This window comes from Dromaius novaehollandiae, chromosome 15 (genome assembly GCF_036370855.1).
Source record: "Dromaius novaehollandiae isolate bDroNov1 chromosome 15, bDroNov1.hap1, whole genome shotgun sequence".
NCBI lineage: Eukaryota > Metazoa > Chordata > Aves > Casuariiformes > Dromaiidae > Dromaius > Dromaius novaehollandiae.
The window spans coordinates 16,170,671-16,183,857 of NC_088112.1; the positions used below are offsets into that span (position 1 = coordinate 16,170,671).

At 44.1% G+C, this 13,187-nt stretch overlaps 1 protein-coding gene across 2 annotated transcripts in view; it reads right to left on the bottom strand.

The window, feature by feature from the left end:
- UBTD2 (ubiquitin domain containing 2) overlaps positions 1-6,562 on the bottom strand; it is a 55,725-nt gene extending 49,163 nt beyond the window's left edge. Inside the window, exon 1 of one of the 2 annotated variants that reach the window (XM_064521027.1) lies at positions 6,355-6,562. In XM_064521027.1, coding sequence (XP_064377097.1) covers positions 6,355-6,424 — 70 coding nt within the window. In that variant the 5' untranslated portion in view covers positions 6,425-6,562. Of the gene's footprint in view, positions 1-5,745; positions 5,836-6,354 lie in introns of those variants that run through there. The other variant, XM_026122662.2, reaches the window with a different exon arrangement.
- Positions 6,563-13,187: the final 6,625 nt, after the last annotated feature.

A 13,187-nucleotide genomic window follows, 5' to 3' on the forward strand; every position in this document is an offset into this window, starting at 1 on the left:
GTGCTTACCCATGAAAGTCTCAGCTGCCCTGGCACCCACCCAAGATCGGCCACCCGCCGGCATGTTAAAATTCAGTGTCCAAAAACTGACAGAACGCCAGTGAGGACTATCTTTCCAGCTTGCCTACGGTATTTTTACTATAATTTGGATGACTCTGGCTGTCTAGATGGAGTAGTTTTAAACCTAGAATTAGCAAAATCTGGAAAGGCTCAATTTCACCATCTGACTCCTGCAAGAGAAATAAAATACCAAGAGCACTTCCAACAGGAGGAAGAAGAAACCTCTGCAACCTCCACCCTAAGCACGTGCAGGCAGGAGAGATGGATGTGAGTAACTGGCTCCTGCCTTTCAGCTGAAATTTAGGTTCCCAGCTGCACCTCTTTTCAGTAAATGCTTCTGGATTACCCCACCTGGGATGCAGACCAAGCCCTTTCTGCATTTTATTTCAAAGCCCTGCTTTGGAGAACCATGGCATGCAGCAGAAGTACTGGTGACATGACCATCCCCTCCTCTCTGGATACACCAGGCAGGCTCCAAAGTCACCCCAAATCTGGCAAGAAACAACTAGAGGAGGATCATGAAACACCTACTGGCTACTGAACTGCAGCTTCTTGTAGCAGGCCCAAGTAATCTGTGAAATAAAGGGTTTAAGGTCAAAAAAATTGGATCAAAGAAACCTGAATTTTAAGGAAGTGGAACAACAAAAGTTAAAAAAAAAAAAAGGAAAAAAAAGAAAATGTATCTGACTTGCACACAGAGTTGGTCTATAACATAGGGTGGAACTGTTTTTACCCAAAACCCTGTAAGCACAAAAAATGACTGTGATTTAAAAAAAAAAAAAAAAAAAAAAAAAAAAAAAAGAGAGAGAGAAGACTTATGAGTACCTGTTTCTCAAACAAGGTCATCTGGTCAGAAGTTTTTCAGATTTCTTTTCAGCCTTAGTTTTAGGTGACTGGACCGGCCATAGTCAACTGGACCCTTCTTTGTACCTGCAAGAACACTTGCAGGAATTGCCAGGGCTTGACTATAAAGCTGATCTTTATTTCTAACTTTATCTATATTGCAACTCGTGACTCATGAGTTATTTTTCATGTGAATGTTGAATAATATCTATATTAACTGTAGTAAGAGTGGAACACTGCTTTTTTAGTTTAATCAAGCAGACTGCTAATAGTCTTTGCCATTTATCAAAAAAAAATCTTTAAAACACAAAGAATGTTCAATTTACTGTATTTAATGTTTGGTGAAGGAGGATTTTGTTGCTTTCAACACTGAAATCCCAAGAAGAGAAATTAAAACAAATCACTTCATCTAGAAACCAAACAAACAATTACAAAGAGGAACAACGCCAAAAGGAAACAGGAGAATAGCTGCATTAGTCAGCCTTTATTAACAGTAAAAACACCACCTTTTTTCAGTTACTAAAAGTTACTTGTTATCACCTAAAAAATAAAACAAAGTCTATCAGTTTACAAATGAAAACTGTCATATCAAAGCAATATCCCAGTAGAAAAATATTTAGGACCTAATTATCAGGTGCTCTCAGCACAACACCTTCAGATCCTACTGAGCTCAACCAGGCTGCGGGTGCCCAGCCCTCAGGGGCACAGGTCATTGAAGGCCGCTTTTATTACAAAGCCCTCATAAAAACCGCGCGCACAGTTGTGGAAGGCAGGAGAGATCCAGAACAAGTTATAAGAACTGTACTAAGCTTTTTTTATTATACCATTTTTTAAAAATAGCTTTTATACCATCCTAAGCCTTATTTCTTGAAGAAAATGCGTGTCAAAAAAGCCGCAGTAAGACCCAACAGCTAGCCTCAGATCCCAGTTTAGTATTATTTTCTACAAAAACATGTGTCACATCTTATTTCAGGCTTGCTTTACAAAACAGCAGGAACTACCTGCTGTCTAGAACGGCCTCTTTTAGAGAGCAATAAAATCCCAGAAACGTGCGACGTGCTGAAATGCATCACTCCCACAGCTTGCAGTCAACAACTACCGCACACCCTACCACGCATCTGGAAGTGGAAGATGCTTTGTACGTCCCCATAGAAGGGGCACGTACCAAATGCTATTAACTGCTCGGTCATAAGACCCTTGTTAGCAAGCCCTGTGCTAGCTGTGCATAGGCCTACTGTATTAGTCCAATTGTGGCAACAAATCTGACTGCTTAACATGCAAATTCCCTTGGTCAGTCTTCCATAGAAGCTCCATGAAAGCAGTTATTGTAACTTCAAAATAGACATGTGATATGCGGCATTACACAGCACTCTAAAGGAAAACATTTCAGCAACTATTTTCCAGTGACCAAAAGCATAGGTCAAACACTACATTTGGCTTTCCAGAACTTAATGAAGCGCTAGCGCTTCATCAAATACCGCAGGAAGAATTTATACTTTTAATAATCACTTATGTCAGCACATCAGTCAAAGGTACAGACCTATTTCTGCTTGTTCCTGTTATCACTGCTGTGTGATAGGGGTAGAAGTAAAGATGACAAATTTCAAACAGAACCATTTTCTTTTATAGGAAAGAAGAAAGATGAGAACTCCAGCAGGCAGGCTAACATCACGTCAAGGAGAGCACAGCAGCAATCAGACAGCTACAGCCAAAACACTTAATCTGCAATGACTTGTAATGCCCATACTTCAAGACACTGATTTCCTGCCCTTTCATTATTCCACACAAATAATTGTCTTGCTGAACTTAAGACAAAGTAATGTGCAACTTTTAATAGGCTTTACCCTATTATAGATTTTACTGGGTGAAAATGAAATGGTTCATTCTGTCCTTTTTCTTCCCAACATTCCTACTTCTGCCCACCACCCCCTCCAAAAGAGGGAAGAAATTAAGAGGAAGCCTTCAAAAAGGATTTGCATATGGGAATGGCAAGTTGGCAAAGCAAGTTCTTCTGCTTATGTCAGACTGAAAATTAAGTGATAAGCAATTAAACTTTACCTATGAGCGCAAACATAGAGTTCTCCAGCATTTAAATCCAAACCCAGGTTTTTGAACGCACTAACTGAAGAAGCCATATAACCTATAATAAAAAGCAGCCTGAGAACAGCTATTCTCTCCCAATCTCACTGCTAATGCTGCAGTATTTCAGTGGCCTTTGACAATACAAGACAAGCAAGAAGTGATTTGATGCTCAGTTCCCAAAAGCTTTGAGCATCTGATGGATAACAGCTGAGCTAAAGGTGGTGGTGGTGAAGATATGTCTATAGACCATCAAATCATCCTCTTTTATTCTTTGTGTCTCCCCTGAAGAGGCACCAAGAAATCCATTTCATCACCCAGGACACCCACACACCACAACGCAGCTCTGCTGGGCTATAATGCAGTGAAATGTTGAGCCAGGAACTTTTGTCTAGATGCAACAATATTTTGTTGGAAGGAAAACTTGCTAAAAAGAGCAGCGATAATGAAAACAGCTGGCATCATTCTGGAGAGACCATTTCCCTTCCAGAAGGATGGGCAGAGCAGCATCTGTTTGATTCTTGCTAAGGACCAGACTCCTGCTTCCGCCAACATGAACAGAAGCAAACTGGTACAAACCTATCATAGCTGCTATTTTCGATTAACACATTCTTACACACAAAGACATACCTCAGTATATTAAATAGTTGTCTGGATAAGTGCAAGCATCTCTCTGACCTTGAAACACACCACCAGCAAAAGACAAAGGAACTGCATGCGGTCAGGGCACTGTCAGCCTTGCTGAACAGCAGAGAAATAACCGAAAATGCTAGTCATTGACAAAAGTGCTGAGGAGAGTGTAGGGACATGACAAATTCTCATCTCAATCCCACGGACACGATCTAGCAAGATTTCACCGACTCCTCACAGAGTTATAATAGACTGAGACCGGTATAAATTAGACTCAAAATCTGGCCCCATTTTTATGCAACATAAAGCACTGCCATTACTATCTAGCCAATCTCACAATTACTCATAATTCTCTAAGCAACTTTTCCGTTCTGGGGGAAGAAGCAAAACTTCCCCAGACTAAGTCTGTCACTGGCAGTGCTCTTGTTAAGACTGAGGTGCTTTTGTTCTGAAGTACTTTATTGGGATTTACAGTTTGGTCTAGCCCTGCTCATTGACAGCAAGCCAAAATATTACACTGGACAAGATAATACAACACTGGACAAAAGTCACAAAACAGAATTTAGAAGGAAAAAACCTTATATGGGAAATAAAAAGGCAACCTGGTCTTATACAGGACTAGTCTCAAAAATCATGTTCACTTATGCTTTAGCTCGTTCATTTTCTGATGCCTCAAGACATGAGCTCCCTTGAGAGACCAAGTCACTTAGCATAGGGACGTTTGCAGAATTTGTAAGTTTAAGAATCAGAGAATGCTGGTCTCTAACATCTTGGGAGTCAGACCTACAAAACATACTCTGAGGTTCTTTCAGCTTAACCTACACCCTTTATTAAGAAGCAGGAACAGATATATAACATTACAAAATAGGCTATTGCACACCACAGCGTATTTAAGACAGAAGCATATAATTCAACTGAAATTTCATCACTTCTCACTTCAGTGAGACATTAAGGAACATTATCCTTAGAGCATGAATCAACATGAGCCAGCTGACATGCATTTTGCGTCTCTTCACATCTTGAGAAATCCAGCTGCTGTTTTAATGCACCCAAGCACAATAGGTTATTTACCCTAAAAGCCACACTGTGTCATACCACCTAAACGGGAAGCAGGAACAGCTCTGAATGAGTTTATCTGGGACAGCAACCTTCAGACAACTTCTGCAGTTGTCCATCTCATGCACTGCTACTGAGAGAGTAATAATATAACAGCATTACGCTCTCTTATGAAAAAAACTACCAGAGTTTTGCTGATATTGTAACTCATCTATTGGAGACCACACGCAAGATAAAAGTGAGGAAATTAAAAACCAAGGCTATTTCTTCACCATGATCTCACCTCAGAACATGCTACTGAAGCAGGTCTCTGAACAACTGTCAACACTGATTTTAATACTATTTTTGGCCAAGATTTTTAGGTGCTTGTATGCAATGTGATGATTCCTGCTCTGAATTTTTTCTCCCCTTTGACTTTTAGTATGCCCTGGTCCTTTCCCTGGGGACATGCTCATATCTCTGACTGTTAAGTTTCCTTAATGTTGATGCATTTTTTAGATAACTCACTTTTTTTTTTTTTAAATAGAGGGCAAGAATAAGGAAGACATTAACTAGACAAAGCTATAAAATTCCTTTTAATGACTGTTATGTGACTAAATCCTACACAGTTCTTAGCAGCTAGACTTTATGGTATTTCTATGAACTATGTGTCTGCTATTAATCAGCAGGTGGCCACTTCAGCCACGATTGTGCAGAGCTGTATTATTTTCCCCTCCTTTTAAACACTATGGAGTGATGGTGAAGTCACTGATGTGCAAGAATACCCATCATCTGGGGCATCTGATATAAGAACAGGCCACTAAATAATACTCCGTAAAGTACGGGATGCAGATGCGGATCTAGGTCAGCAGTTTTCAACCTGAATCTGTGGAGGCTGCATGGGCGAGGAGTACTTAGAAGTCAAGAGCCCTGTTGGTAGGCTTACTTTAAGTGGCTATAGCACACACATGGCTCTGCTGGAAGAAATCAGGGGTCCACAAAACTAAGATGATGGGAAAAAATAAGACATTATTTAGACTATTAGGTAGGGAAAAACATAAGGGTGAGGGCCACCTAGGCGGCAGCTGTGTTCCCACACCTTTTGCATGGGTGTGCTCTTGCCTGCTAGTGAGAGCACACTGCTTCAGCACCCAAGCCGCTGGAAATTGATGATTTCAAGGGTGATTTAGGCCGGGGGAAAGCATCCATCTTCCTCGGGAGGGGGGAGAAAAAGAGAGAAGGGGGGGGGGGAGACTCCAACCCCACCGCGGCGCCGAGACCCGAGGCCCCCGCGGAGCTGCTCCCCGCGCACCACAAAGCGCCCAGCCCACGGGAAACAAAGTTGCGGAGCCGCGGGCAGGCCGCCCCCCGCGCCCCCCACCCCGCGCCCCCGCACCCGCTCCCGCCGCCGGGCGCAGCGCAGCGCCGCGGGGGCTCCGCGGGGGCGGCGCGCGGCCGGGCGCGCACATGCGGCTCCGCTGCCCGCCGCCTCCCAAGTTCCCCGGGAGGCTCCGGGCGCTGCGCCCCGGCCCGCGCCGCCCCCGCCGCCGCCCGCCCCGGCAAAGTTGCGGCCCGCAGCCGGGCGCGGCGCCCCGAGCCCGGCGGCGGCGCCCCCCCCTCCCGGCCGCCGCAGGCCCCGGCCCCGCAGCGCCCGCCCCCGGGTGCCCGCGGAGCCGGGGCAGGCGGCGCGGCGCCGCCCGCCGCTCACCTCCGGTGCCGTCCGAGTTCTCGTTGAGGCTGCCCGAGGAGTCGTGGTGGGAGCCCACACACCCGCCCATGGGGCCCGCCCGGCCCGCAGACCCGCCGCTGATCCGGCCCCCCACCCCCCTCCCCCTGCAGCCGAGCTCCGCCGCCGGCCGGGCAGGCGCGATGGCTCCGGAGCCGCCTCCTCGCTCTTCAGCGCCGCCCCGGGGGCGCGGCCTGCGCCCGCCGACGGCTCCGCCCCTGCGGCCCCCCCCGCGCCCGGCCCCGGCCCCGCGCCCCCGCCCGGCCCGCCGCCGCCGGGGCCGCCCCGCCGGGGCAGAGCGAAGCCCCACCGGGAGATGCCGGCCGGGGACGGCGGGGCCTGGCTGCGAGGCGGCGGGCCGGTTAAATGGAAAACTACGCGGAATCGGTGCTTCTTGGGCCGTCACCCGCTCACTCCGTCCCTTGAGAGAAAAGAAAGAGAATAAAAAAAAAAAAGTTGTCCTGTGTTTCATTTTTGTTGTCTTTAATGCCCACGGGGGTTATATCATCTCAGTCCCAACCTCGCAGCAGGTTTGGGGAATTATGGTTCATGTGGTAGCTGATGTGCTGTAGCGCTTCGAAACAGCTCGCAGTAAGCCAGAACGCTGAAAAATGGAAAAATGGAAGCAGACAGTGCAAAAAATAAAGCCCGGTAGCAGACTGAGCGCTGGGCTCTCCACACGTTCTGCTATCCGAGGCAGCTGAACGCTCCTCTGGTGCACCAAATAGCAGAAAACAAAACAGAAGCTGAACATATTTTACCTACTTAAAAATGACATTGCAAATGTACTTCTCATAATTAAAACACCATAGCAGTTTGTAGAGCTAATAGGCGCTACAATTAAAGGAATGCACGTGGAGAAACCCATTTTTCTACCATTAATTTTTCTGTGGATCCTTCCTACCTAAAGACCAGCCAGCCTTTTGGAAGACACTTGTGTCAGTAAGTAAAATCCCAAATATACGAGATGGGCTGACTGCAAAAAAACACTTTATTGTGTAAGTACAAAAAGATGTAAAGCCGGTCTGCATTTCGCATGATTGGGTCCAAATAGGAAGTTTAGGACTGGTAAAAAAAAAAAAAAAAAAAAGGAAAGATGATTAGAATCTGAACACATGCACATTAATTGCAAGAAAAGCAAATTCCTTGTCCGTACGGAAGTTTAAACCAGAGAAAGAAAACACTGATAGATCCAAGCTGTTTAGTTTTCTTTTCAGCTTTTATCTCAAGACTACACAGGGTATTTCCCTGAACGCACACAGGTATAATCAAAAGTGTGCTGAGTAAATCTTTTTGATTTTGGATTCAGCGTAATTTGTTCAAAATTGTAGAAATACAGAAGCAAATTGAGAATGTTTAGAAATTTTCATGAGAGTAGGTGTTGACGTGGGCACATCAATCAATATGGTAATTAATTCTGCAGAGAGAAAGTGTGGACTGATATGAGGTACTTAGGAAACAGACTGAAAAGGTTTCCATCTCTAGATGGTTTTTCCTGCCCGATGATATCATAAAAACGCCTGTCAGTGAAGCTGATGGGAGGTTAAATAAAATATGACTCTGTTTCCTAATGGAGTGGCTGCAGAACAGCAGCCACCTTGGAAACGCATGTCCACCCTGACACAGCCGGCCGCTTGGGCTGGTGGCAACCGACTCCGGCAGAGCGCTGCAATGCCACGTCTACGCGTGTTATTTTAGATATTTGGTACCAAACGCTTTCTTTAGGTATCTTGCTGCACAAACACACACATGCACACACATGTACATGGGCCTAATCAGTATTTCCTGCCTGAGACCCCACATAACTGGATATTCTTGTAACGTCCTAATAAAGTACCGAAGACAAACAAAGACATTTTCTAAACAGATAATGTGTTTTGAAGATTATATTCTTCCTTGAATTATGTTTCGTGGGAGGCAAGGACTAAGCTCTGTAATCAAAGTTTTTCCATTCTTATCTTGGCTCTGGCACAGATACCCATTGTGGCCTTGGACAAATCACACAGCCTCAGTTGCTCTATTTCTTTCAGTAGATTAATGTTTGTCTACATATCTCTCGGCGGTACGGTTAGAATTAATTAATTCTTATTCCTCATTACTTGTTAACTGCCTGCAATGTGTGGGTTGTAAAACACTTTGAAGATCAGAAGTGTCATTTTACAAATTAAATGGTGCACTAAACCGACTATTCCATATAGGTATACCTACCCTATCGAGTTGGAACAATTCTTTGATTATGGGTCATAAACCCTATAGCACTAGCAGCTAAAGGATTTTCTCCTGGCACAAGATGGTTGTGAGGTTGTAACAGGAGGATCAGCGCAATAGAGTTGCTGGCCCAAGGACTGGAGGATCTAGAAAAGTCCTAGGTGGACCTGGATTTGCATTGTCAGGGTTATTTCCTGTATATTCCTATGTGTTAAAATATGTTGTATACTTCTCAAGTCTTCCTGTCCAACTGGGGTCTCACTGTTTGCTTGCAGTCAATGGTGGTGATTTTTGCCACCACACAATGATATGACAAATCCCTGTTCTCCGATGATTCATTTTTGCGTGGGAACAAGTATGAGATGCTGACAAATTGCACCAGTGCTGAAACTTCTGTCTCAGGCATCAACATTTTGATTCTTATATGGAGACTTTTCTGTGCTATCCAAGACCGTAGTATTGAAGTCTTACCACTTTAAGTCTTCCCAGATCTGTTTCATCCTCCTGTCACAGAGGAGAGACATGAGAGATGAGGTTATTTGTCAAAGGTCCCACAGGAAGTAGAACCATGAAAAGAACCGTGGAGTCCAACTGCAGTGTGATGATGAGCTCGTCTTCCTCCTCAGAGAGTCTGAAGAAATTTTGCAAGTTACTATTTTCAGACCTGCTTCCACATGGCTCTCTTCCTTAAAGCTAATGAGGCTGTAGCTTCCTTTTGAAAGGGGACATGAACGAGGTTTCCCTGCCCCCATGTGATGCACAGCACTTCCATTGAGATGTGGGTTTGAGGAATGCCAGCTCCCATTCCAAAATTCCCACCAGCAATTTCTTGACTGTCTCCAAGCCAATGTAATCTGTTCCTTACAAAACCCTACCAAAGCAACTGATATCAATCTCTGGAACCTAGAGACCACAAAGCTGTTTAAAAATGATGTTAAACTGGGCAGAATTTGCTCTGCTCTTGTGGAATCACCAAGGGAAAGAAACCCACTGCACAGAAGTGTCCATGTGGTCAAGAAACCCTGAAAGACCTCTTCACATCCACAGCTGGCTGAGGTACAGACAGAGTGTGTGTCTGCCCCATCCTGCCTGCACCTCTCCTCTTCCCTCTGGTAGTCCATGTCCTTCAGCAGATCCCCAGCAGTACAAACGCACCATTGAGAACATCTTGGCACAAATCGCTGCTGTCTGAAATGCTGGGATGGATGGTTTGAGCTCACGAGGGAGCTTCCCTCAAAACTGGGAGAGTATATTGCTGTGCAGAGCAGGTTACATTTCTCTCCCAACCTTTCCCAGCCTGAATCCTACTCCTATGGACTACTTTTGCAGGTTTTACTTTTGCACGCTCTTTTTATCTTCTCTCTTAATAACAGAAGGAATTGTCATGTTTCAGCCTTCTTTTACATGTTTCTGCAAAGCTCTGTGATTTCTTTCCTCAATAGCTGTAGAAAAGGGGTCACTGGAAGGGCTAAAAAGTGCTCTTTAATGTGCAACTTCAGTGATGATCTTAGGCATCTGCAGCAGGAGCCGGGACGGTGAGCTCTATTGCAGGAACCCACAAACTCCCCCCAGGTATTCCTGGCAGGCAGTTTCACTTTTCAGAAGTCTCGGATGCACAGCATGTGCTGTCTGCGCTACACTCTGCCAACAAACAGCTTTCTAGAATTGCTTGTGAGTGTCCAAGTTTTCCTAAATTAGAGAAAATGCCCATTTTTCCACTGTGTGTTTCAACACCAAAGTTATTTTACGGAGATAGTGGAAATATTTCCTTTTTTCACCCTGAAAACCTTGAAAATGGATGAATGAATTAGCCCAGAGTTTAACCTGATATTTCTCTCTTCATTCATGTCTTTAAAACCAGAACTTTGTAAAGTTATTTTTGTCAAGTACTTAATTTCTGCGGAAAAAGAATTGTTATAACTTCTGAATATAAGTATATATACAGTTTTGTTACAGGTTCCGCTTCTGATCAGCACTGAAAATCAAGAACTGACAAAGTCATTTTTTTTGATTGGTTAGAAGGACCATATGTTTTAAAGTATTAGCTGTTGGCCAGTGGATACTATCACGACAGGCAGGCATTAAGGCAGATGACAAGGAAACTGTCTACTTTCATTTTATGTTTCATGATAGCTATAGTTGTTCTTCTGCTTTTAAGCATGTTTTTCATTTTTAATAAATTCTGAATTCTGCAATCTGTTCTGAAAGCAGATTTTTTTTTATTCCACAGTCCCAACCAGTTCCTGTCAACTTAAATTCTATGAATAAGATACTTATTGCTTGATAGTTATTGTTTTGTCACATCAGGGAATTTTTTCTAATGGTCAAAATATATATGTATATATTTTTAAATTTATCCTTAATATTAAAGAAACAAAAATGAATCGCTGGTTCCCTCTTGTGGTAATCTTCCTGAGTTGCACACAGAAATGCTATATTTGTATAGAAAAAACAAATTGCAAATATTAATTAAAAAAAAAATTTTGTTGTTCTGATGACGTTTGAAGAGTATCACTTTCTTGCTAATCTTCAGCCAAGTAGTCATTCATGTCCCTCTGTTATTGGTACAAGACTTAAGCTGCTGGATTTAGCTTTTCTTTTCAAAGTTTAACCATGCTATTTAAGCATTCAAAATTTCAGGTCTTGCTAGCAGTCTGCTATAGAAGACTGGAGAACCATCTCTCACCATGACCTGCTGTTTGCAGACAACTCCTCCTCCTCTTTCAACTGTATTTTAATTGATTCTTTGTCTGCGTGGGTGCGTCGGTATTATGTATCCGTGTGTTAAATAATGAAGTAGATCAGTGGTAGTGGGACAAAGGCAGCACACACAGATGAAGGCCTTGAGCCTACTTGTAAACTGCACCGTTGCAGCACGACCTGTTTTGCGTTGAGCCAGCATGGAACAACAGGCCACACAACGGGTTATATGATTAACACTTCTGCATAAATATTGTGATACTATTTGGAGGACTCAGGATCCCATATTTCCTTCAAAAAGGACACTGAAGTTTTAAAGGGAAGACCTGGAAAACTAGGATGTGCTTTACTTTAGAAAGGGAACATAGGAGGTGACATGATAAAAATATCCACGGTCATGGATTAGAAAGAGGAGACAGGTCAAGAGGTTTGGTTTTCTTTTTTTCATAGTGCAAGAATGAAGGCGTATAGGGGAAATGAAAAGCGGGAAACTCAGAGCTGATTATGGATTTTTTTTTTCCACTGAGCATGTAACTGAGTATAGAGTGCAAGGAATTGATAATACCAAGGATTCTGCAAAATTCACAGATGTGTGTATCAGGAAATAGAGGCATTTCCGGGGGCAGCTATCTCACGTGCAACTGCTGCAGGGTTTCTTGCACCTCCTTGTGAAGCATCTGGCGCTGAAAGATGGATGCTAGAGTGAGTTAGACCCCAGGGTGACACAGCCTCTCAGTCGCTTGCTCTGTTAATCCATAGAGGAGTGGGGTCTTCTGTGTGTCAAGAAGAGCTTGGAGGAAAGCATCTTAGTGGCAGACTTACAAGCTAGCAAGCGTGTAGGTAAAGCTGTACGCATTGGCAGAGCGGAGTGTGGGGGGGAAAGAAGAGGATGAGGATAAGCTTTTGAATGGTTGATTCATAACCAGTTGCTTCTCTCTTGGCTTAGTGCTGATGAACAACAAAAATTCCTTTGGGAAAGAAGTTTGACAGTTCACTTCTTCCTGGATGTTAACTCTGCTTCCGAAATATAAAGCATTTGAAATCTGAGAGCTGTTTCGTAGACAGAGTATGTAGACAAACTTCTCACGCAGGATTGAAGGAATGGGTTCATTTGGGGAGAAATCATACAGTTTTTGGCGGGAGGAGAAGGTGAGGTGGAAAAGGAAAGATGCTACCTCCTGCCAAAATGCTTTTGATAAAATTAAAGCTGAGCCAGATGGTAATGGTACAGGCTAATGTTACCATATGGCAGGATCAGTCATGCAAGAAATATGCTACTTTAAGGAACGTGTGAAACTGATAGATGTTAATATTCCAAATATTTGAGATTTGTGTCTTGAGCATTCTCATGGGCTGTGTAGCTGGAAGAAGATGCATGTGTTCAGGAAGTGCTAACTTGGATTGCAGTAGTACTCCAGCGGGATGTTCCTCCTCCACGGTAGGAGACATCTGGCTGAGCTATTGCTTTGCTCTTCCCACTCAGAGTGCTGGGAGCACGTCGCAGAAAATGTATGTCTTTGGCTACGTTTGTCAAAATGGGGAATGGAGACACTGAAAGGGAAAATGGCTCACTCCAGACACAGCAGGTCAGGGACACCAGCACCACCAGTTACTCCCCGTTTTGCAACTTGCAGGACATCCAGCAGAGAGGCACTGTGGGCCAGAGCTGAGAGGTGCAGGGACCCCCTGCACTTGTTGCTGTGGCAGTGAAGGGGAGGGGAAAGGAAAGGAACAAGGAGAGGGGTGAAAGCATATAAGCTCCAGACTTTTCGTTTCTATTGGACAGTCATACAGAGAAAACTAAAAAAAAATCACAAAACAGTGCATTTAGGGCAGAGGGGCCACTGCTTAAGGTCACTCATCCAGTAGCTCAATGTAACTAGCAAGTAACTGGGTCAGAAACAGGG